At 48.5% G+C, this 26243-nt stretch overlaps 2 protein-coding genes across 2 annotated transcripts in view; both read left to right on the forward strand.

Moving 5' to 3' along the window:
* The window catches only part of LOC122813605 (ubiquitin carboxyl-terminal hydrolase 36-like), a 150448-nt gene extending 148703 nt beyond the window's left edge, over positions 1-1745 (forward strand). The window contains exon 2 of the mRNA XM_044086016.1: positions 1499-1745. Within this exon, the coding sequence (XP_043941951.1) occupies positions 1499-1728 (230 nt within the window). The 3' untranslated portion in view covers positions 1729-1745. The remainder of the gene's footprint in view (positions 1-1498) is intronic.
* LOC122814283 (calcium-activated chloride channel regulator 1-like) overlaps positions 1-26243 on the forward strand; it is a 2127707-nt gene that overhangs the window by 1867289 nt on the left and 234175 nt on the right. The gene's annotated exons all lie outside the window — the stretch shown is intronic.

The raw sequence follows: 26243 nt of genomic DNA on the forward strand, positions 1-26243 counted from the left end.
TACTAGGGCAGTTTCTCGTCAGCCTTTAAGTCCGATGTTTCGTTGGATGATATCTCTGGCGGCAGCTACTTGGGCCTCGCCTCATACTTTTATTTCTCATTACAAGGTGGATGTTGTTTCTAGAGGAAGAGCATCCTTTGGCTCAGCGGTGCTCGAACATCCTTCCATGACGGCCGCCCAAGATTCAGGTAGCTAGGGACTCTGTCCCACAGGTTGCAGACGAATGAAGTCTGCCTACTTCAGATTTAGAAGTTATGTACTCACCATAACGTTCCATCTGAGTAGGTGACTTCATTCGGATGCAACCATCCCCCCCCCCATCCCCCTGACCTTTATAGAGCGAGTATTTATGCTGTTTTAGTATACTGTGGTCAGTATTTGAGGCAAACTCAATCTGAGGTCAGTCAGGGCTTGGCAAGGGGTTATGGGTAAGAGGGAGGAGCTAGGAGCTCGGAGCCTAAGCTCGGATCCGAGATCGGATCCGATACCCCACAGGTTGCATCCGAATGAAGTCACCTACTCAGATGGAACGTTATGGTGAGTACATAACTTCTAATTTAACAATTGACTGTGGAATCTAGCTAATGAAACTGAAATATTCTTTGGCTGGGATGAATTCTGAATATTTGTGCAACAGTATTTAGTATTAATAGGTGTCAGACTGTAATTGTAATTCCATTGTTACTAAGGTTGTGAAAAAATGCAGGTATCAGAAGGAGATTTACAACCTAAGTAGATGACCTAAAGGAAGGGAAGTAGACTGAAGATAATAACAGAGCTAAATTAGTGTGCTTTACTCTTGTGAGACCCACCTATTGCCCCAGCATTGAATGGTGAGTCTTGTGAATCTTATATCCTCCTCAAGCTGACTGGGCTTCTAAAGGATTATCTGGACCCACTGTTGATGACATGCCTTCCAAATGCCTACAAATTTTGGTACAGATAACTACATCTCTGGTTGGATAGGCAAAAGAAGTACCATTGTTTTCTGAGTCAGTGAATGACTGGCATGCAAAGATACAAAATAAGTTAAATGATCACTAAAAATATGTGGTCTCATGAAGGATAGTCAAAGCAGGTGGAAGCTACTCACTAAAATGTAAGAAGTGATACATAGGTTCATAGGTGTGTACTAGGCTAACGGCCCTGACATGCCACCCAAAGTTAGTTCCCAGTGCCCCTGTCAAACAAGGCCACTGGAAAAAAAGAGTACCATGAATAGGATGAAAATGTGTCACCTGTATGCTAACACAGACAAGTTCAGGCAGAAACAATTCTGATTACAAGTCTGTACCATTCCACAACCAGTTTTAGATTCTGGTTTTCAGTAATAAAATTTTAGCTTTTCATGTTCTCATTGACATTGAAAAACACATATCCTAATGTGTAAGGACAGTTTATATGACACTGCATTTTTATGTGAGTACCTGTGACTGCAAATATATAGAGGGTTCATTTGGAAATATATTCTTATTTTTATTCATTCATTTTCTTATAGGTGACTTTGCCATCAGAAATGAAAGTGACCGCATTCCTGCACCAGAGACAGTTCTATTTCCAGAAGACCATCTTGTCATGGAGTGGGAACAGGAGTACCATGTGGGGGCTGGTCTCACTAACCTGGGCAACACCTGCTTTCTGAATGCAACACTTCAGTGCCTGACATATACACCTCCACTTGCCAACTATCTCTTATCAAAGAAACACACACAGTCTTGTAAGAAATAAAATTACTTGTCTCTCAACTTTCTGCTCCTTTCACTTCACCCACCAATGTATTTATCAGTGTGTATATTCCGTTGGATTGTCAGAAAACTTGCACACAATGCTTTGCATAAATGCATTTTTTGTGAGATTGTTTGGCTTTTAGTAGTAATGCTCTGTGGTGAGAGTGGAATGAGGAGTTGATGCAGAATATGTTGCAATGGGATATAAGAGTGGTCACTGCCTGATATGCGATTATAGGTAGTAGTAAGTCTTTCGGCTTTTCCCGGTTAGGGGTCGCCACAGCGGAACTCCAGTCCGCTAATGATTGGCAGTTGATTTTTACGTACTGGCTTGCCAGGCCTGACGCACAACCTTCAACAAAGGTACGCCCATTCACGCATGTCTCCACGCAGAAGACGCTCTAGCTGAGAATTGAACCGGCACGATTATAGTTATCTATGTAAAATATGCTGCAGAGTTGGAGCTCTATGAGGGGAAAAAACTGTGCCTCTCATGTGATAGCTTAGAACTGTTTGAGATTCTTGTAAACTGTATGTTTTTATAGACATTTCTCCTACACCATGTTTCTCAGATAAAAGTTTAGGGCCACCATAATGCCTTTTAAACTGCACCTCTCAAATAAGGGGTTAACCATTTTTGCTGAGAGTGGCTACTTCATAGAACTACTTATGGAAACCTAATATCTGATATTGTCAATTTTTCATGTCATCCTCACATATGGGTCCAGATCCGATCCATCGGATCTGACGCAGCTGTTAGCAAGCTCATGGCAACCAAAAAGCTCTTGGAATCCTCCCCTTACCCAAATGCGTCTCTCCCCATTACCTCAGATCTCGTTTGTCGCTTTGCAAAGACATGGTCCTATCAGCTAGCTCTTGGTGTCAGGTCATATAGTTATGTCTTTTTTTCTAATAATCTCTATTTTCTCATTTTTGACTGTAATTTGCCTCCCTAGCTCTCTCTTGTAGCTTAGAACATTTTCTTAAAAGTAACCACTTTTTATGTAGGTTTCTTTCCCTTTTCTTTTTCTTTCCTGCCAGTAACCCTTTTTTATAGGTTACTCCCCTTTCCTCTTTACCATTTAGGTAACTCTTCAACTACTATTGTTAGTAGTTTTCCCCCTCTGTTAAAAAAAAAAATACTGCTGTCCCTTTTTTCAGTGTGTTTGTGTTTGAGTGATCGCTCTGCCTTACTCTTTTCATTATGGCAGAGAAACAAGAGAAACCGTCTGGTTTCAAAAAATGTTCGAAGTGCAGGCATAAAATCCCAGTTAGTGACTCGCACTCCTCTGTGTATACTGCCTTGGGACCCTTCACTTACAAGAGGATTGTGCTATATGTCATTCTTTTAATCATAGAGCTTTAGTTGAACTTAAAAACAAGCTCATTCTAAGGGGTATGTTGCCTTTAGCTTTTGGAGAAGCTATTTTTGGAGGTAAAGCGAAATCAGGTTCAGTCTCTAAAATGAAATCAGCTCATTCAAGCCCATCTTCTTCTTTGACCTCTAGGTCCTCGGACAAAGCTAAGAAGACAACCTCTTCATCACTGACAGATGTTTTGGAGCCAAAACCAAAACCTTTGAAATCATTCAGTTCTGATGAATCTGTGATCTGATCGGAGACCTCAGCTCTGATCTGTACTCTGCTGGATCCAACTTCTTTGGCTCTTATCGTATCTGGCAAGGATAGATCAGATCCATTGATGTTGGATCCAACATCCAGTCCTTTTAAGCTGATTTTGACATTACCAAGGACTTAGTACCATCTTATCACCCAGTTCCATTGAAGGTACCATCTCCCTTTCTATCGAGACCTAGAACTCCTTCCGCTTCATCCTCCCATTCAACCAGGAGCCTAACTGAAGAAGATGTGGAACGGATGGTGCAGAAGATTTTGTGGGTGCAGGGTATCGGCAAGTCTCCCTTGACCTTGACCCTTAAGGTTTCAGGCCAGACCAAACCATCCACTTCCCCTCTTCATCCTTCTTTGACTTCAGAGCAAGCTTCAGAGTTATCTGATCCAGTAGTCCCGGTGCCTTTAACTCTGATCCGAAGATGTCCTTTTCTTCAGATCAGACTTTCACTTGGAGCTCATTGGCTTTTTCAGAGCTGGAGAGTTCTCGGAGCTGTAGAGAACCTCATGAACCTCATGTACACTCATTTCCCAGGACTTCGGAGCAGTCGATGCATCTAGGGGCTTTCATAAAGGTGAGCTCAGCTCCGGCTTCAAATCCAGGTGAGTTGTCTTCTGGACTGGAGGGGATCCCGCCCCAGAAACATGGTTTGTTGGAGCCAGAGTCCTCATCCATTCTGGAGCAGTCAGCTTTTGGGGCCTTGGAGAGAGCTATAGCTGCCACTGCAACTAAGAAGTCACCTGCCCCCTTGGATCTGCTATCGTAATAAGATTCCTTGCCTGCCTCTTCTTTTCACAATGTTCCACAGGGACTACAGGATCACAAGTACTAGGACACTCATTTGGGTACCCCGGGCCTTTCCAATACCTCCCACTCTGTCCCACTGAGGGGGTCCCTAGGAAGAGATTATGCAAGAGGAAGCATTTGGACTGCACGGAGGAGTCAGCCACTGAAGACACTGACCTCAATGAGGGTGAAGGATCCCCATGGTCACCTCTGAATACATTTCCTTTGGGGAGATTCTGGAGATTCTGAAGCAGAGGGGTGGCTTGTAGTCCAGCAATTCTTAATCTGAGAAGTTGGTGTACCTGGCTGCCTTTGGTTCTCACCCATCTACCTCCTGGGTGACTCTGCCCACTGAACAGCTCATAGGTTTGATCTCACAGTGGGCATGGGAGACCCTAGATTCCATCAAGCCTGTTTCCCTGAGATCAAATAAAATTATCACCACTCCCTCAGATAATGCTTTCTGGGCAAAATGGGTTGCAGTAGATGCCATTTTTGTGGCAACAGGGACCAAGAAGGAACTCTCTGAGAAGAGTTCAACTATCCATCCTACTAATAAGGATTCCACGATGATAGATGATGGCTTTGTCAAGGGCAGATCCTGCCTCTTGAACTTGGTCGACTTTTTCGAAACAGTCACTAAGGCCATTGATGAGAGTAAGGCAGTTCACACAGCCTACCTTGACCTAGCAAAAGCTACCCCACTCGGGCATCATAGAAAAGCTCACCAGCTTAGATGTAAACCCATATGTCACAAGATGGGTTGCAAACTGGCTCAAGGACAGAACCCACAGGGTTAGAGTTGCTGATGCCATGTCAGACTCTAAGCCGGTCACGAGCGGTGTCCCACAGGGCTCAGTCCTGGGCCCCCTCTTGTTCGGCATTTATTTTTCTGAAGTGCAGGCAAACATAGGGGGATTGTGGCTGACAAAATTTGCAGATGACTGCAAACTGGGCACCATAATTGACACTCTATCAGACACAGGCATCCTCCAGAGAGGTCTCATAGAAATGGATAACTGGTGCCAGAGCCATGGCCTTAAGCTAAATGCCAAAAAATGTATAGTCATACCCTTTGGGAAAAACAAGGTAACCTAATTACCACATAGGTGGTAATCCATTAAACACAGAAGAAGTTATCAGGGACCTGGGGACCCAAGTTGACAGTAACCTCTCTTTTGACACTCACATTGCCAAAGTGGTTAGGAAGACCTTCTACATTGCCCACCTGATCATGAAGGGATTCACATCCAGATCAGCAGAGGTCATTGTACCCCTGTACTCTTCACTTATCAGACCAATGATTGAGTACAACGCCCATTCAGAATTTACCTTACCCGACACCTGCAGCAGTTGGAAAGACCCCAAAAGTTCCTCACCAAAAGGATAAAGGGGCTTAAACATATGTCATACGCTGCCCGACTGAAGAAACTCCAGCTCTATTCAGTCGCATACCGTCTGCTCAGAGGTGATCTGTGCCTGACATACAAGGCCATGTCCAACCCGGAATTAATGGACATGCTCCACCTCAAAAAATCCAAATCCACCAGAGCCACGAGAGCAAGAGACTTAAACCTCAACACGGATATAAATAGGATGTGCTGGAGGGACAGATTCATCACCCAGAGACTCCTTACACTATGGAACAGAATCCCAGTCCATGTGAGGCAGAGCCCCTCACTGACTCTGTTCAAGAGAAATCTTGACGAGTGGATGGGAGATCGTAGGTTTACCCCGGGAATCATCTCTGTGTCACTGCTGGACAGAGGCACAGCAAACTAATGGGTATAGTATTCTCATCCTAAGGGGTGGTGAAAGCCACACACACTCTGGCTAGGCTTATAAATGCCCTAGGGCAGATAACCTAGTATGAACCTATGAACCTAGATAGATGTGGGAAATGTGTCTTCTTGTCAGCGATCTTTGCCTTACAATCACTGAATTACCTTTCACATTTTAGCAGATTGCAAAGAGATCTGATCAAGGAGCTTTCAGATACCCTTGAAGGAGCAGTAGCTGAGGGAGCTAAAGAGAAAGTAGCTTTCTAGTAAGCCACCCTACATTCGGTAGCCAACTCATCCATGAGGCTCATAGCAAATGCAGCTGAAGGAACAAGCAGAGCAGCAAGTTCTGGCATCTCTATGAGAAGGCATGTCTGGATGCACCTTTGCAGTTTTGCGAAACCTTTTAAGTCTTTGTTCATCAACACTCCATTTAACGGCATGTCCCTTTTTAGTCCCAAAGTCAAAGATGTGCTATCCAGGTGTGAGAAAGAATGTAAGACCTTATGTGCTGTGGGTATACTTTTTCAGCTCCTCAGAGACCTTATCCCAAGGGTCAGAGAGGCAGCGGAAAAACATGGTTCAAAAAGTCTCAAGGGTCCTACCAAGATGTATATGATGAGATCTGAAGTAGGATATTCATTTGTCTGCAACCTGTGGGTTATGGATCCGATATCGGATCCGAACCGGCATGGTTTTCCAGCTATGGATCCAAGCTCTCAGCTCCTCCCCTCACCCATAATGCCCTGCTCTACCCTCATGACCTCAGATCTTGTTTGCCGCGCTGGTAACTGGATGTGGGTACATAGCTCTCAGCTAAGTGAACTCTTCTCTTGTTTAAAAATAGAAAATTTTTTGATTCTTTGACTAAATTTGTGTGAAAGTATTAGGTTTCCCTTTAATATAGACTATTTTGAGTTTATTTAAGTTAAAGTAAATAATTTTTATTCCCTCCCCTCGCTGTTGCGTAGAGTGTGTGTGTAGGCCTGTGTGTTTTTTGTTGTTTAAGTTACTTTCTGTAACTTTAGGTATTATAGATTATGGCTGACCAGCCTAAATCTATATTTTCGAAATGCTCCGAGTGTGGCCATAAGCTCTCACCGGCTGATGGCCACACTCGGTGTGTTAAGTGTCTTGGGGTTGAACACCTCACATCTGGTTGTTCCATTTGTGCAGGGTTCAACCCCAGGGCACTGAGGGAGCGGAGGTCCAAGCTGGTCTTGGCGGGTCTTTTACCGCCGGACTCGGCTCCGGCCTCCGCTCCTTCGGGGACTACTGTACCTGCAGTTGTTCCCCCTGTGGCACCCCCTCCTGCTCCTGGGACTCAAACTCCCGCTTCTGGAGAGGAGAGGGATGCTGCTAAAAAGGACCGGAGGGAGAAGCACCACAAGCGGCGGGCCGAGACCTCTGTTTCGGCCCCGCCAGCCAAGCGGGCTTCTCCCCCGGCTCCATTGTCGGTTCGGTCTCCTCCTTCTCGGCTCCGGTCCCCTGTGTGCTTCTCACCGGGTCCTGAGGAGGAGGAGACCCGATCTCCGTCGAGGCTATCGAGGAGGCACTCCAGGCCTACCTCGGTAGCCTCTTCGAGATCTACCCATAGCCTTTCTGATGCTGATCTGGACCGGATGATGAGAAGGTTCATCCAGGCCCAGATGCAGATGGGAGTGCTCTTGCCTCCCCCCCCTCCGGGGGGGAGCTCAACACCCTTCTTTAAGCCTATTGCTCCTTCTCCGACCCGCTATCCGGGTTCGGAGCAACTGGAGCCGAGCAGCCGAGGCGGGGAAGGTCGGAGCCGATAGTACTTGGTACCGGACCCGACCCTGCCCTCAGTCGCCGGACCCGATCTCGGAGCCTGGATCCGAGCCGGATCCGGGGATCAGTGCTCCTTCGGCGCCGTCTGTGTCGGAGCGCACTGTCCTTCGGATCCGAGTGCTGGCGCCGGCTCGATCCACTCTTCGGATCCGAGGGGGAGCCGATTGTCGGATCCTTTGGTCGAGGTCGGCTCCCCTTCGGCCTTTGATGTAGTGGAGAGGGCTCTGTTGAGGGTCTCCGGACCCCCGGCACTTGCTTCGGCTCCGTCCGCTCCCTCTGCACTGGGCCAGGCTTCCACCATCCGGCCCCTGGGACAGCCCGTTTCTGTGCCCCAAGTTGCTCCTATGGAGCAAATTGCTGCTGAGGACTCCTCTGACAGCCCCCAGAGGAGGCCCTCAAGCATACGTGCAAAAGGAGGCACATTGACTCCCCGAGTCTCTCACAGAAGACACGGACTTGGAGGAAGGGAAGGCTCCCCACGGTCACCCCGAGGATGTCTCCTTTGGAGACATCATGGAAATGCTCCGTATTAGGGGTGGTCTGCCCCAAGTCTTCCTCGGACGAGTCCGTGTTCTTGGAGGCATTTGAAGCGGGCCCGTCTACCTCTTGGGTGTCCCCCTGCCGACCCCTGGTGGACCTTATTACCACCAGGGCGTGGAAGGAACCGGACACCGTGGAGCCAATTCCCAAAAGACCGGATAGGATCCTTAGTCCGCCTCCGACAGGACCCATTGGAGTAAGGGGCCTCCTGTAGATGCCATGTTGATGGCGGCGCCACAAAGAGGGAACTGGCTCAGGAGAGTCCCTCAGTCCACCCACCGAGCAAGGAGTCTCGATGATGGACCGCTTGGGGAAGCGGATGTTCAGTTCGGCGACCTTCTCGGTAAGGCGCTGAACTATTTGGCACATGTTATTCGGATGCAGCGAGATCTTATTAAGGAATACGCTGCATCCCCTGAGTCCATTTCGGAGGAGGACAGAGTTCTGCACTCCACCAAAATGGCCACTCTTAGGTCAGTTACAAATACTTCTATGCGGCTACTCTCCCATGCAACGGAGGCCGCTAGAGCTGCGGGACAGGACTGGTCACTAGACGTCAGGCCTGGCTCCGTCACTGCGATTTTTCTGAGCCCTTCAAGGCGTGCTTGACGCCCCTTTGATGGTTCTGCTCTGTTTGGCAAGACCGTTCGAGGACGTTGACCCAGAGCGAGAAGGACGGAAGACGCTGTCTGCCGTCGGAATCCGCTTCTCTGCACCCCAGAGGCCCTATTCTAGGAACCAAAAGGGTCAGAAGAAGATGTGGTTCCGAAGTCGCAGCAGTCCCAGCCTGCTCCGGACAACCAGTCCTTCCGTGGCAGAGGAGGACAGGGAGGACGCCCTAGAGGCAGAGGGGCTCCCAGAAACTTCGGGTCCAGGGAACCTTTCTCTGAACGGCCGCCAGCAACCCTGAGGGTTGCCAGACTGCTCTACTCTGGAGGCAGTCGGGACGTTTCGGGGCACCTAGCGGCATGGGAGTCCATAACATCGGACCGCTGGGTTCTCCAAATCATATCCAGGGGATATCGCATTCCTTTCCTTCACCTTCCAAAGTTGAAGTCCCTCCCAGACGTCCCACCCGGTCAACGGGAGGCCGCTTTGGCAGAAATTGGCCATCTGCTAAAGAAAAGAGCCATCCAGCCCATTCCCCCAGACCAGATCGGATCAGGGTTCTACTCCAGATTCTTTTTAGTGCCAAAAAAGACAGGGGAACTAAGACCAATCCTAGACCTCTCTCTCTTGAATCTGGCAGTCCCCAAAGAAAAATTCCGAATGGTCACTCTACAATCTATTCTCCCCCTTCTGGGAGAAAATCACTGGATGTGCTCGATAGATCTCAAGGACGCGTACTACCACATCCTGATGGACAGGCTCAGGAGGTTTCTCCGCTTCGGCTGGGAGCCAGTCACTACCAGTTCCGGGTCCTTCCCTTTGGTCTCACCACAGCCCCCAGGGTGTTTACCAAAGTACTAGCAGTGGTAGCGGCCCACCTGAGGCTTCAGGGGGTGCAGGTCTTTCCCTACCTGGACGACTGGCTCCTTACCGCCCCAACAAGGCATCTACTTCTCTTGGCGCGAGACTCCTTTCTCCATCTTGCTCCACTTCTGGGCATCACAATAAATACAAAAAAGTCCAACCTGGCGCCCACACAGCTCTTAGATTTCATAGGGGCCAGACTAGACACAAGGAGTTTACGGGCCTTCCTCACTGCGGACAGAGTTCTAAATCTGCAGCTCCAGGTGCGGGCCATTCTCCATTCAAGCTCTGTTCCAGCGGAGTTGGTCCTGAGGGCTCTAGGGTCCATGGCTTCGGCTATAGCACTTCTTCCTCTTGCCAGGCTCAATATGCGCATTCTACAGTGGACGCTCTTAGTACAGTGGTCATACCTTGCTCTCCCCATGCATCATCCCATAGCGATCAGCAAGGCTTGCAAGCGGTCCCTCTTGTGGTGGCTCCACTCCCGGATCTCCACGAGGTCGCCCATTTTGTGCTTCTCCCCTCTCGCCACGGTGACCACGGACGCCTCCGCCTCGGGTGGGGGCACTTTTGGGCCGGACAGGCCAAGGCACGTGGAACGATTCAGAGACCTTACTGCATATCAATGTTCTAGAGATGAGAGCAGTGCTCTTAGCGTTGCTAGCACTTCAGGACTTTCTTCCCTTGGGAACAATTGCGATTCAATCGGACAATATGTCTGTTGTCTGGTACATCAACAAGCAAGGGGGAACAAGGTCTTACCCTCTTTGTCGAGAGGCCATGAGAGTTTGGGAATGGGCAATCTCCACCAATCGCTTTCTCATAGCAACGCACATTCCGGTCGGTCCAACATCCTAGCGGACAAGCTCAGTCGCACCATTCTGACCCCTTACGAGTGGTCTCTCAATTGTCAAGTAGCGGAACGCATATTCGCACGGTGGGGAACCCCTTCATGCGATCTTTTGCTTCTCCCTCAAACACCAAGTCGCGACAGTTTTTTCGCTCTAATACCTCCTCCGGAGGTACCCCAAGAGACGCTCTGGTGCATGCTTGGCCACCCGGTCTTCTGTATGCCTATCCACCCTTGCCTCTGATGCTGCAAGTTCTTCAGAAAGCCTCTCGGGTGGGTTGCAGAATGGTTCTCATTGCTCCATTCTGGCCTCGACAGATCTGGTTCCCCTTCCTAAGGTCTCACTCGGTGAATCCTCCTTGGATTCTAGATCCCATCCCGGATCTGATATCCCATACATCCTGCATTCCTCCTCCGAACCTGGACAACCTGAAGCTGACCGCTTGGCTGCTCCAGTTCCACTCTTGATAAGGACTCCCGGTATTTCTTCACCGGTAAAGGCTATTTTGGTGGCGGCTCATAAACCATCCACTAGAAAGGTTTACGAAGCAAATGGAAACGTTCTCTGTGTGGGCGGCAAGGCCTAAATCCCTTCACGGTTCCTCTCCCTGTAGTGCTTGATTTTCTAACCTCTCTCTTTAATGATGGTGCCAGCAGTTCCACAGTCAAAGTTCAACTGGCGGCTATTTCTCACTATCACATTGGTCAAGATTCTAATCCTCTTATGTCAGCCAAATTGTGTAAAACATTTCTTAAAGGTACTTTCCTTCTCAGGCCCCCTATAAAACAAACAGTTCCTCCTTGGGACCTTTCTTTGGTCCTACAGGCCTTGACCGCTCCCCCTTTCGAGCCCGCGGCTACGGTGGATCTCAAATTCTTGTCCTACAAGACAGCCTTTTTGGTAGCCATTACATCAGCCAAGAGAGTTTCTGAACTTCAAGCTTTATCAGCTAAACCTCCTTACTTGGTATTTCATCCGGACCGTGTCTCCCTCAGGACCAACCCGTCCTTCCTTCCTAAAATCGCTTCTGAAGCAAACATCAATCAATCCATTAACCTCCCTGTTTTCTTCCCTAAGTATGAAAACAAAGGTGAATATAAGCTACACTCACTAGATGTTCACAGGCAACTTAGATTTTATCTCAACAGGACAGCTGGTCATAGGCAATCCGACCAGCTGTTTATTTCCTTTGCAAAATTCAATTTGGGCAAGCCAATTTCTAAAGTTTCTCTGTCCCGCTGGATTTCACAGTGCATTTTATTGGCTTATCAAGCGTCAGGAAGGCCCGCGGGGTGTTCATGCCCATTCAACCCGGTCAGTATCTACCTCGGCAGCCTTCAAGGCTAGGATTCCTCTAGATGATATTTGTGCAGCAGCCACGTGGGCTTCATCTCATACATTTATTTCCCACTATAAGTTGGATCTTGCATCTAGGGGTAGAGCATCCTTTGGCTCAGCGGTGCTCGGAATATCCTTCCATGATGGCCGCCCAAGATTCAGGTAGCTGGGGACTCTGTCCCACAGGTTGCAGACAAATGAATATCCTACTTCAGATTTAGAAGTTATGTACTCACCATAACGTTCCATCTGAGTAGGTGTATTCATTTGTCTGCAACCATCCCGCCCTCCTATCCCCCTGGCCTTTCAGTTTCCTGCATATTCCTTGTTACCCTTTTTAGGGTATTGTTGCTTTGGCAAACTCGATCTGAGGTCATGAGGGTAGAGCAGGGCATTATGGGTGAGGGGAGGAGCTGAGAGCTTGGATCCATAGCTGGAAAACCATGCCGGTTCGGATCCGATATCGGATCCATAACCCACAGGTTGCAGACAAATGAATACACCTACTCAGATGGAACGTTATGGTGAGTACATAACTTCTAATTTTCCCCCAGAGGCAGAGGGGGAGACAGAAATGGAAGACGTTGCCCTCAAGGCAGAGGAGGTCCACAAAACCAAGGTTCCTTGGAATCTTTCTTTGGGAAGCCTTTTCAGCGCTCCTGAAAGGAGGCCCGATTGTCCATCTCTGGTGACAATCAGGGGTTGACTATCCCTGCACTGGAGATCTTGGCAAAATATAACTTTCAATATGTGGGTGCAGAGGATAATATCCAGGAGTTACCAAATTCCCTTTACCCAGCAATCTCCTCCAATCAGAAAAATCCCAGATGTTCCACTCAGTCAAAGGGATCAAGCAGTTACTCAAATTCAATAACGGTGCTGCGGCATCTATTATTAAAGTTCAGTTAGCAGCCATTTCAGATTTTCACATTAGGATATACAGATTATCTTTAATTTCCCACAAACTTTGCAAAGCCTTCTTAAAAGGGACCATGTTGTTAACCCCCTACAAGGATCCCTCTCCTCCTTGGGATCTAAATATGGTTCTATGCCTGATTGTTCAAATACCCTTCAAACCTGCAGCATCTTGTAATATTAAGTTCCTTTCATGGAAAACTCTCTTTTTAGTAGCTATCACATTGGCAAGACAGATATCGGAAATTCAGGCACTATCTTCCCAGCCTCCTTATTTGGTTTTTCATAAAGACAGAGTCTCTTTCCATAGCAACCCCTCTTTCTTGGCCGAAGTTGTTTCTCAAGCATATATTAATCAGATTATACATTTGGCTGTTTTCTTCCCTAATTTTACTAATACAGGTAAATATGTATTACATTTGTTGGATGTTCATAGACAGTTACATTTCTGTTTACATAGAACTAAAGAGTTTTGGAAAACAAACCAATTGATGTTAAGTTGTCTATCTCGCCTTCATTCTTGCTGGATGGGTTCGGAGCCGACCTCGGCTCTGACTCGGCCACTCTAAAAGCTCGAGAGTTGGTTCCACCGGCTCGAGGCTGCCCCTATATCCCACAATGCTAGGCGTGAATTACCTCAGATCTCGTTTGCCGCTACAGCAATCGAGGTGTGTTTACTACCGGCTCCAGGTTAGTGAAAGTTAGACTAGTTTAAATTCTTTAGACTTAAGCTAGCTTAGTGTATTTCTCTTTCCCCTTAGTGTAGTGGATATTATCCCTTCTATTTTTTATCCAGCCCCTTTTTTTCTAAGGAACTTATAAGTTCTTTCCCTAGGCCTTCGGGCCCTTCCTTCCCTTCCTTAGGGTGTGTATGTGTTTGATTAGGAAGTTTTAACCTAACTTACCCTTTAGTTTAAATAATTCCTTTCAGACCCCTATCAGTGTAATCTGTGTGTGTGTGTTTTCTGTGTGTGATTACACTTCGGTTCCTTGAGTATGTCCAAGGATTCAAAGGTCTCAGGCTTCAAGAAGTGTGACTCGTGTTGTCAGAAAATGTCTCTGACAGACGGTCACACTTCTTGTGTGTATTGCCTGGGACCTTTACACCTGCAGGACTCTTGTGCTGTATGCCATGGCTTCAGCCCTAGAGTCCTGCAGGAGAGAAAAAACAAACTCATTTTAAGGGGTTTGCTTAAGCCTGAAGGTTCCCTTTCTGTGACATCGGGGAAACCTTCTAAGGCTTCCAAGAGCTCGGCTCCAGCTTCAGAGTCGAGGCCTAAGGCTTCGAAGCCTACTGCTTCATCGGCTCCGGCTGGAGCCGATGAGTCTTTGACTGCAGTATCTGTGGTTCCCTCGGCTCCGGCCGGAGCCGCGTTAAGATTCCTGGGTCGGCTCGATCAGACCATCGGAGCCGACATCTAGAAAGAGATCGAGGTCACCGTCCCTTGGCTCCGTTCATTCGGCTCCAGCGTCTCCCCTGCTGTCTGAACGGAGCCACAGATCTCACTCCTCCAGGTCATCGAGGCTCTCAGATCACGACCTCCAGAGGGTAGTGAGTCGACTTTTAAAGTCCGAGGCACTGGCCCAAATGCTCCAGAGTCCGACTCATCAGTCGATGCCTCAACTTGTTCCTATAAATATTCCTCCTCCAACTCCTTTGAGCTCGGAGCCGGGGCGTCTCAGGACCGAGACTGTGGTAGCGTCGGAGCCGATACAATTGTCTTCGGCTCCGTCGTCGGCTCCGATTTCTTCTTTTGAAGAATCTCGGCGCCGAGCTTCCCTCGTCGGCTCCGAGGGGGTGAGTGGCATCGGACCCTTGTCCGACCCCCTCTCCCTCTCGGTGCTTGGCTGGTGAGTTCGGCTCCGACATCGGCCTCGGAGCCATCTCTGTCGGTGCCGAGGGAGGTTCTCAGCTTCTCGGAGCGGGGACCTCTGGCTCTGCCGGACAGGGGTGCGTTCGAGGTCATGCGGAGTGTGTTGGAACCTTGTTCGACTCCACAGTCGGCTCCGTCCGCCCCTCCCTCTTTGGTGCCTTTGGTTATGTCAACTCACTCCCTCATCCCAGACCGCAGAGAGCCAGCTCCTCAAGAATCCCCTGTGGGGATCTCATCCTCTTCCGAGGCCTCCCCTGAATTGGCAGGGGAGCCCCCTAGGAAGAGAAAGTGTAAGAGGAAGCACATAGACTCACCTGAGTCTGTCACCTCTGACACAGATTTAGAGGATTCCGAGGGTTCCCCACGTTCCCCGTCTGAAGATGTCTCTTTTGCAGACATTCTAGAGATCCTGAAACAGAGGGGAAATTGGCCAGCCCTTAACCCTTCGGAGGATGAATCTGTGTATCTTGAGGCGTTTGGCTCTCGCCCTTCCACCTCCTGTGTGTCCCCCCCCTTTGATCCCCTCATGCAGGTGGTTGCAAAGAAGGCCTGGACGGCTCCTGATTCAGTGGACCCTACCCCCAGGAGACCTTCCAAATTTATAACAGCACCAACTGACAAACAATTTCTCACAAAAGGTGTTTCTGTGGATGCTATGGTGGTAGCTGCTGCCACCAAGAAGGAACTAGCTGATCCTTCAGTGCCTGTTCATCCCCCTAACAAAGAATCTAGGTCTATGGACAGGTACGGGAAGTGGATGTTCTCATCAGCGACCTTTGCTATGCGTTCGCTGAACTACCTATGCCATTTTACTCGTCTTCAAAGAGACTTGATCAAAGAAGCGAGTGACATGTTGAAGGATCCTACGGCTGCGGGTTTTCAAGACAAGATGAACACTCAGCTGGCTACCCTGAACTCCATAGCTAACTCCTCCATGCGCCTCCTTTCTTATGCAGCTGATGGAGCGAGCAGGGCCGCAGGGACAGGTGTGGCCTTACGCAGGCATGCCTGGATGCGGCTATGCAACTTTGCGGACCCCTTTAAAACGTCGTTCACTAATTCCCCGTTTGATGGATCATCTCTTTTTGGTCCTCAAGTGAAAGAAACCTTGACTAGGTGCGAGACGGATGGCAAGATTCTTTCTGCCGTCGGAGTCCGTTTTTCTACTCCTTCTAGGCCTTACCCCAAAGGCCAGAAAAGTGGGAAAATGTGGTTCCGCAAACAATCTCAAGGGACTTCGCCTGACGCACAGAGTCGGTTCCCCGCCAGAGGCAGAGGGGGGAACAACAATGGTAGACGTCGCCCTAGAGGCAGGGGGGGTCCGCAGAACCAGGGCAATCGAGAAACTTTTTCTGATAAGCCTTTTCAGCATCCCTGAGGTGTTGCCCGACTGCCCACCTTCGGAGGCAGTCGGGGGAAGATTGTCACTGTACCCAGAAGTCTGGCTATCCCTGACTCAAGACAAGTGGGTACAGTCCATCATTTCCGAAGGCTATTCCATTCCCTTCGTTCGCATCCCAAGCCAATCAAAAAAATCCCTTCCAGATGTTCCACCCACTCAAAGGGATCTTGCAGCTTTAGAAATTTCAAAGCTGCTTGTAAAAAGAGCAATTCAACCAGTTCCAGCAGACCAACTAGGATCCGGAATCTACTCCAGGTTCTTTTTAGTTCCAAAGAAAACAGGGGACTGGAGACCAATTTTGGATCTCAGTATCTTGAACAAGTCAGTCAAGAAAACAAGATTTCGGATGGTCACGCTGCAGTCCATCCTCCCCCTATTGGGAAAGAAAAGCTGGATGTGCTCTATAGATCTTCAGGATGCGTACTATCACATAAAAATGAACAGACGCTCCAGAAGATTCCTCCGCTTCAGGCTGGGAAAAAGTCATTTTCAATTCAGGGCCCTGCCCTTTGGTCTCACCACTGCCCCCCGGGTGTTTACCAAATGCATGGCAGTGGTAGCTTCTCACCTGAGACGTCAAGTATTCCAGGCGTTTCCATATTTGGACGACTGGCTCCTCACAGCTCCCACCAAGCATCTTCTTCTAATGGCCAGGGACTACACCTTTCGCATTTGTCAAAAGTTAGGCATTTCAATAAATTGCGAAAAGTCTGTTTTGTCGCCTTGTCTTACTATTACCTTCATAGGCGCAAATCTAGACACAGTCAACATGTCTGCGAGACTAACACATCAGAGAATAGCAGACATACACAAACTGGTCTCGCTCCTCTTCAGCAGCAACAGAATCAAAGCCAGGTTAGTTCTGAAAGTGTTGGGGATTATGGCGGCTGCCATACCTCTGCTTCCATTAGCCAGATTCCACATGAGAATCCTTCAATGGATGCTCTTCACGCAATGGTCATACCAGCAACTTCCGATGTCCCACACCATTATGATCACGCAAACATGCAGAAATCATCTTCTGTGGTGGATGTCTTCCCCTCAACTCTTATTGGGAAGACCTTTTGTTCCTTCCCCTCCGGTTGCTACTTTGACAACGGACGCCTCCCTGATCGGGTGGGGGGGGCATTATCAGGGCAGAACTGTCCAGGGCACTTGGCAACCAGACGAATGCCACTTGCACATAAATGTTCTAGAGATGAGAGCAGTGCTTTTAGCGTTGCAAGCCCTTCAAGACTCTCTTCCCTTGGGAACGATAGCAATCCAGACGGGCAATATGTCCGTAGTGTGGTATATCAACAAACAAGGTGGAACCAGGTCCTACCCCCTGTGTCGAGAAGCATTCAGACTGTGGCAATGGGCGATTTCTTCTCAGCGTTTTCTGATAGCAATGCACATCCCCGGGAAATCCAATCAAATCGCGGACAAGTTGAGCAGAGCTATCCTCATGCCTCACGAGTGGTCTCTGAAAGACTCTGTTGTGAGAGAAATTTTTCTCAAGTAGGGTCAGCCTTGCTGCGACCTTTTTGCTACTCCCCAAAACAGCAAGTGCAGAGATTATTTCACCCTATTCCCTTTACCAGGCCAGCCCAGCAGAGACGCTCTAGTCCAAGTTTGGCCCCGGGACTTCTGTATGCATTACCTCCATTCCCACTAATCTCTCAAGTGATACAGAAAGCTATCGCTCAGAAGGCCTTGTTGATCCTCATTGCTCCTTACTGGCCTCGACAGGTTTGGTTCCCCTTTCTACATCAATTTCTGTTGGAGCGACCTTGGCATCTGGACCTAGTTCCAGATCTTTTGATCCATCAGTCGGGTCAGTTTCATCGCTCCCTTCCCTCTCTGAACCTCACTGCTTGGTTCCTCCACTTCCAACATTAGCCAGGCTTCCTCAAATATCTCACTCGGTTCGAGATATTTTGATAGCTTCCCATAAATCTTCCACTAGAAAGATTTATTTGAGTAAGTGGAAACGTTTCGCCTGTTGGGCTCAAGGAAGGGACATAGATCCTTTCACTGCTTCCATACAAATGGTCCTTGATTTTCTAGCTGAACTCTTTCATGCAGGTTCATCTCCTTCTACTCTTAAAGTTCAACTGGCAGCTATTTCTAACTTTCATGTGGGCATTTCAGAGTCTGCCATAATGTCCCACAAGCTTTGCAAAGCCTTTTTGAAAGGAGTTTTTCTACTCAGACCTCCTATAAGAAATCCTCCTCCTCCTTGGGACCTAAATTTAGTTCTTAGTTCTTTTATTCTTCCCCCTTTCGAACCTGCAGTCTCCTGTTCTTTAAAATTGCTATCATGGAAGACTCTCTTTCTGGTAGCTATTACTTCAGCTAGAAGAATTTCAGAACTTCATGCACTCAGCTGTCGACCTCCTTATCTGTTGTTTCATAAGGACAGGGTATCTTTGCGAACCAACCCGTCCTTTTTACCTAAGATAGCCTCGACGTCTAACCTAAATCAAAGCATTGACCTCCCTGTGTTTTTTCCAGAATATTCTAATAGGTCTGAACAAAAATTGCATTGGCTAGATGTTCGTCAGTTAAGGTACTATTTGGATAGAACCAAACAATTCCGAAAATCTGACCAGCTGTTTGTCTCCTATGCAGAAGGCAGAAAGGGACTTTCAGTTTCAAAGGTATCATTATCTAGATGGCTAACATCTCTGATTTCCCTTGTTTATGAAATTAGACACCAAAGGCTGCCTAACAAACCTAAAGCCCATTCCACCAGAGCTTTGGCTACTTCTATAGCCTTCCAAGACAGAGTGCCTATTGACACCATTTGTGCAGCAGCTACTTGGGCTACTCCTCACACTTTCGTTTCTCATTATAAGTTGGATTTAGCTTCTAGGCATAGAGCTAACTTTGGTTCCACTGTTCTCAAGAGTCTGTTCCGTTAGGCCACCCGGGACAAGGTGCTAGGGACGCGGTCCCATCCAGCAAGAATGAAGGCGAGATAGACAACTTAACATATAGAAATTATGTTCTTACCATAACGTTCCATGTTAGTTGTCTTCTTCTCGCCTTCTTTCTTGCGTCCCACCCTCCTTCCCCCTGGCCTGGACAGATCTAGAGGAGTTTGATTGTGACCTCTCTTTCTACCACCTCTTTGCGATAGGTATATGCTCTGCTGTGCATATCTCCTAGAGTCAGGCTTAGGTCACCCTTCTTTTCCCTTTATTTTTAGAGGTGGAAAATTTCCAGTTTTTCTGGTTATTTTTTTAGCTGGGCCTAGCTCACAAACGAGATCTGAGGTAATTCACGCCTAGCATTGTGGGATATAGGGGCAGCCTCGAGCCGGTGGAACCAACTCTCGAGCTTTTAGAGTGGCCGAGTCGGAGCCGAGGTCGGCTCCGAACCCATCCAGCAAGAAAGAAGGCGAGAAGAAGACAACTAACATGGAATGTTATGGTAAGAACATAACTTCTATTTTATTGCATTTGCAGGCCGTATGAAAGGCCTACCAGTTTCCAAAGTCACCTTATCAAAATGGCTTTCTAGTTGTATTTCCTTTATTTACACTTCAAAAGGCATCAAGCCTGACAAGTCCATTTGGGCTCATTCCACCAGGGCTATGGCCACATTTGCAGTTTTTTAGAACAATGCCTCCTTGGATGATATTTGCACAGCAGCCAGTTGGCCAAACTATCATACCTTTATCACTCATTGCAAGTTAGATTTGGTCACTGGGGGAGGGGCCTCCTTTGGTGCGAAGGTTCTGAGGAATATTCTCCTGTGAGTCCACCCGGGGTAAAGGTAGCTGAGGACTCGGTCCCATATGTGAGGATGAGATGAAAAATTAGCAGTATCAGATAAAGAAGTTATGTGCTCTCCATAACATTCCCTCTGTAGTGTCGATTTTTTCATCTCTCTTCCCCTTCCTCCATCTCTCTTCCAGGGGTTTACCATTAGATTGATCTTCATTATACTCCAGAAATAGTGTGTTAAATACTGAAATTTCTCCTTTCTCTATATATGTAGTTATAGCAAACAAGATCTGAGGTAATGAGGAGAGATACATTGTGGGTAAGGGGAGGTAGCCAAGAGCTTTTTGGTTGCCACAAGCTTGTTAATGGCTGAGCCGGATCTGATGGATCGGATCCAGACCGATATGCAAGAAGAGATAAAAAAAATCGACAATATAGATGGAACGTTATGGTGAGTACATAACTTCTTTTTCTAGTAGCTCCCAGAAGGAAATTATGAATAAAGGAATGTCACAATGTTTTTCAGATGGAATGCATTTAGATAGGAGCAAAATATTCTTTGTTACAGAACATGATGTTTTATCATCACAGATTATTAAAGTTATTTATAAATTTTGGAAATTTTTATGCTCAGACTCTTTACTCAAATGTAGAATTAGTAGCTGACCATGGATTTATTAAAGAAATGTTCAAAGTTTGGGTGATAGATTGATTTTCAGTTATTATGCATATAATGCATATGAATGCATTTATGCTCCGCAACATACATTTGGTACATTTGTGTATGGGTGGCTGGTGAAATGTGATACTTAATAGTTTTATTCCATTAATGAGGTTAAATTTGATATACCAGGATATGAAGTAGTTAACTTCATTTTTCCATCAACCTGTGGGTATCGGATCCATATCGGATCCGAGCCGGCAGCTTCAAACAGCTAAGATCCGAGCTCCAAGCTCCTCCCCTTACCCATAACCCCCTGCTATCCCTTCCTGACCTCAGATCTCATTTGCCGCGGTTCAGTCAGCAGCTCTGAATGAGTTCCAGACATGGGAGTAGTTTGTTTCTGCGAGAAAAATCCTTTTTCTTATCTATTTTAACAGTGAAAAAATTGTGTGTGTTGCCCCTTAGTTAGTTTACAGTGGTTAACGGTTTTTGTAGTTAATTCTAGTTAAATTACCTCCCCCCGTGTGTGTGAAGGCGTGTCTGTCTTTGGGCCTAGTGTATTTTTTCTTTAGTCATGTCCGGGGCCCCTAAAGCCTTCTTTTCTAAGTGCACCGAGTGTGGCCATAAGCTGTCCCCAGCAGATGGCCACATTCGGTGTGTTATCTGCCTTGGGGTTGAACACCTCTCCTCAGGCTGCACCATTTGTGCAGCCTTCAATCCCAGGGCTTTGAGGGACAGAAGGTCAAAGTTGATTCTGGCGGGACTGCTGCCCCCGGACTCGACTTTGTCCTCCTCTCCCTCCGTGACACCTGCTGTGGCCGCGGCAGTGCCACCTTCCATTCCTGCTCCCCTGGCCGGGGCTCACCCTCCCACCTCAGGCCAGGAGGAGAGGGAAGCTAGGAGGGAGAGGAGAAAAGAGAAGCACCACAAGCGGCGGGCCGAGTCTTCCTCCTCAGCCCCGCCGGCCAAGCAAGTAGCTTCTCCAAGGGCCTCCGGGCCTTCTCCTTCCTGGCTCCATTCACCACATTATTGCCCAGAGCCAGAGGAGGAGGAGACCCGGCCGCCTTCAAGGTCATCGAAGCGGCACTCCCGGCCCATCTCTATGACCTCCTCTAGATCAACTCGTAGCTTGTCCGATGCAGACATGGACCGGATGATGCGTAGGTTCCTCCAGGCCCAACTGCAGATGAGAGTGCTCCTGCCACCCCCTCTCAGAGGGGGAGCTCGATCCCCTTTTTGCCCTGACTGCTCCTTCTCCAACCCACTTCCGGGGTTCGGAGCCTTCAGAGCCGGGTAGCATGGGAGCCGGGGGAGTGTCAGCGCCGATAGTACCTCATATTTCGGCTCCAACGGCACCCTCGAGTTTGTCGGGTCCATTCTCGGAGCCGAGCTCTCGGAGCCGAGAGATGAGCTTTGGATCCGGAGGTGTCAGTGTGTCTTCGGCTTCATCTCGGTCAGAGCATACTGGCCCTTTGGATCCGATTGCTTCGGCGCTGGCTCCAATCCGCACATTGGATCCAAGGGGGCTGCTCTTGGATCCCAGAGAGAGCAGTTCTCCTTTGGCGTTCGATGTCGTGGAGAGGGTATTATCAAGGGATTTGAGGCCTCAGGCTCCTGCTATGGTTCCACCCTGCACTCCCTCTCAGACGGGCCTACCTTCTATCACCCAGCCCCAGGGTCAGCCTGCACCTACATCCCAGACGGTTCCCTTGGAGGAACAGGATGTGGTTGGTGAGGCCTTTTCGGACAGCCCCCCTGAGGAGGTTACTCACAAACTTAACTGCAAGAGGAGGCACTTGGACTCACCTGAGTCCTTGACAGAAGACACAGACTTAGAGGAAGGGGAAGGTTCCCCAAGGCCACCCCCCGAAGACGTCTCCTTCAGAGACATCCTGGAAATGCTTCGTATTAGAGGGGGCTGGTCAGCCCAAAAACCTTCCTCTGATGAGTCTGTGTTTCTGGAGGCGTTTGATGCAGGCCCATCTACCTCTTGGGTGTCCCCTCTCGCCAATCCCCTGGTAGACCTGATTACTACCAGGGCATGGAAGGAGCCGGACACTGTGGAGCCCATTCCAAAGAGACCAGATAAAATTCCCAGCCCCCCTTCTGATAGGACGTGTTGGTGCAAGGGTGCTCCTGTAGATGCCATGTTGGTGTCGGCTGCCACCAAAAAGGAACTAGCCCAGGAGAGTTCCTCGATCCATCCTCCAGACAAGGAGTCTCGGACGATGGACCGCCTGGGGAAGTGGATGTTCGCTTCAGCCACCTTCTCTGTAAGGTCACTGAATTATATGGCATACATGATATGACTCCAGTGGGATCTTATCAAAGAATACGTCGGGTCACCCCCAGAGTCCATGTTGGCTGAGGATAAGAATGTATTCTCAACCCGAATGGCCACTCTCAAATCTATTGCGAACACCTCTATGCGGCTCCTCTCCCATGCTACGGAAGGAGCCGCTAGAGCTAGCGGAGCGGGCATTGTCTTACGGCGACATGCTTGGCTCCGCCATTGCAATTTTGTGGAACCCTTTAAGGCATCCTTCGCTAATGCCTCCTTTGACTGTTCTTCGCTATTTGGCAAGACCGTACGTGACACGCTGGTCCAGAGCGAGAAAGATGGGAAGACGTTGTCTGCCATCGGAGTCTGCTTTTCTGCTCCCCAGAGGTCCTTCTCTAGGAACCAAAAGGGACAGAAGAAGATGTGGTTCCGGACGTCTCAACAGTCCTGTTTCACTGCAGACCCCTCGTCCTTCAGAGGCAGAGGAGGACAGGGTGGACGCCGGCCCAGAGGCAGAGGGGGACCGAAGAATTTCTGGTTGAGAGAACCCTTTTCTGATCAGCCCCCGTAGCAACCCTGAAGGGTTACCCAACTGCTCCACTCTGGAGGCAGTTGGGGGGGCATTTCTCGAGGCACCTAGCAGTTTGGGAGTCCATTACAACAGATTGCTGGGTGCTTCGAATCATATCTAGAGGTTACAAGATCCCCTTTCTCAATCTCCCTCCCAAACCCCGGAGCCTCCCTGATGTCCAACCCAATCAAAGGGAGGCAGCAGCTGCAGAAATACTCCAGCTGCTAGAAAAAAGAGCAATCCAGCACGTCCCACTAGACCAATCCGGATCAGGCTTGTACTCCAGGTTCTTCTTGGTGCCAGAAAAGACGGGGGACTTAAGACCCATTCTCGACCTGTTCTTTCTAAACCTGTCAGTGGCCAAAGAAAAGTTCTGGATGGTCAACATTCAATCCATTCTCCCACTCCTACAGGAGAATGACTGGATGTGCTCTATTGACCTCAAGGATACATACTACCACATTCTGATGGACAGACGATCCAGAAGGTTTCTCCACTTCTGGCTAGGAGCCAGCCACTACCAGTTTAGGGTCCTTTCCTTTGGCCTCACCACAGCCCCCAGGGTGTTCACCAAAGTCTTGGCAGTTGTAGTGGCCCAACTGAGACTCCAGGGAATACAGGTCTTTCCGTACCTGGACGACTGGCTCCTGACCGCCCCCACCAGGCATCTACTGTGTTCACACCAGAGATTACTTCCTCCACTTGGCCTCCCGACTGGGAATCACAATCAGTATCAAAAAATCTTCTCTTCAACCAACCCAGATCTTGGACTTCATTGGGGCCAGGTTAAACACAAACCTTTTGCATGTCTTCTTAACTCTGGACCGGCTTCGAACACTAAAGCTCCATGTACTGGCCCTTCTACACTCCCCGGCTCCTCCAGCAGAATTGGTCCTGGGGGCTCTAGGTTCCATGGCGGCAACAGTCAACCTGATACCCTTAGCGCGCTTGAACATGAGGGTTCTACAATGGACCTTGCAGGTTCAATGGTCCATCCTGCAACATCCACTGAGTTCACCCATCCCCCTCAGCAGGGTTTGCAGGAAAGCCCTATTCTGGTGGCTCCAGTCCCCGGACCTCCAGAAAGGGCGCCCCTTCTCTATGTCTCCTCCTCTAACCACGGTGACCACGGACGCTTCTCTCCTTGAGTGAGGGGGCAGTGTATGGGCAGAACCATCCAAGGCACGTGGACCCATTCAGAGACCTCATTGCATATCATTGTCCTAGAGATGAGAGCGGTGCTTTTGGCGTTGCAAGCACTCCCAAGCCCTTCTTCCCTTGGGGAAAATTGCAATTCAGACAGACAACATGTCAGTAGTCTGGTATATCAACAAGCAAGGGGGAACTAGATCCTACCCACTTTGTTGAGAGGCCATGAGAGTCTGGGAATGGGCGATCTCCACCAACCGCTTTCTCATAACGATGCACATTCCGGGCCGGTCGAACATTTTGGCAGATAGGCTGAGTCAAACCATCCTTTCACCGTACGAGTGGTCTCTGAACCTGAGAGTAGCGAAGCAAATCTTCCTCAAGTGGGGTCAACCTTGCTGCAATCTCTTCGCATCTCCTTCAAACGCAAAGTGCAGTGATTACTTCGCTCTAATCCCCCCACCGGGGGAATCCCCCAGAGACTTTGGCCATCCGGTCTACTTTATGCTTATCCACCTCTTCCCCTAATGCTAAAATTCTTGCAGAAAGCCCATCGGTTGGGGAGCAAAGTGATCCTCATAGCCCCATTCTGGCCTCGTCAAGAGTGGTTCCCATGTTTATGGTCTCATCTAGTGAATCCCCCATGGATTCTAGATCCCACTCCAGATCTGATCTCTCACCCATTAGGATTAACAACCCCGAACCTGGACAACCTCAAGCTTACAGCTTGGTTGATCCAGTTCCAGTAATAGCTAGGACTCCCGGTATCTCGCCCTCTGTTAAGGCTATTCTAGTAGCTGCTCACAAGCCTTCTCCGAGAAAGGTTTATAATAGCAAATGGAAGCGTTTTTCAATTTGGGCTGAGCATAGAAACTTAGACCCCTTTACAGCTCCATTACCAGCAGTACTAGAATTTTTGTCAGTCTTATTCAACCAGGGTGCTAGCTCCTCTGCGGTCAAAGTCCAGTTAGCAGCAATCTCTCACTATCATGTGGGAAGTGATCTCAGTCCCTTAGCCTCTTCCAAATTATGCAAGACTTTCTTAAAAGGTACTATCCTCTTGAGGCCTCCTGTTAAAGATGCAGTTCCCCCATGGGATTTAACTCTTGTTCTCCAGTCTCTGACAGCTCCTCCCTTTGAGCCTGCAGCTTCGGTAGATCTAAAATACTTATCTTGGAAGACAGCCTTTCTTATTGCCATCACTTTGGCCAGAAGGGTCTCGGAGCTTCAAACCCTTTGCACCAAACCACCATACTTGGTTTTCCTTAAAGATTGAGTTTCCCTCAGGACCAATCCCTCCTTTTTGCCCAAAGTTGCTTCGGAGCCCAATATCAATCAGTCTATTAATTTACCAGTATTCTTTCCAAATTATCAGAACAAGGGTGAATACAAGTTACATTCTCTGGACGTACACAGGCAATTGAGGTTCTACTTGCACAGGACCACTGACCACAGGAAATCTGAGCAACTCTTTGTATCCTTTGCTAAGCCCTCTTTGGGAAAACCAGTATCAAAAGTTACATTGTCCAGATGGATCTCCCAATGTATCCTTCTTGCATATAAGAGTTCTGGCCGACCTGAACCTGAAGGAGTCCACGCCCACTCTAATCGATCGATTTCTACCTCTGCTGCCTTTTGGTCCAGAGTATCACTGGATGACATTTGTTCAGCAGCCACTTGGGCATCATCTCATACGTTCATTAACCATTACAAGTTGGACATAATTTCCAGAGTAAG

Source organism: Protopterus annectens, chromosome 10.part0 (assembly GCF_019279795.1).
Source record: "Protopterus annectens isolate FY-2018-M chromosome 10.part0, PAN1.0, whole genome shotgun sequence".
Classification (NCBI taxonomy): Eukaryota; Metazoa; Chordata; order Ceratodontiformes; family Protopteridae; genus Protopterus; species Protopterus annectens.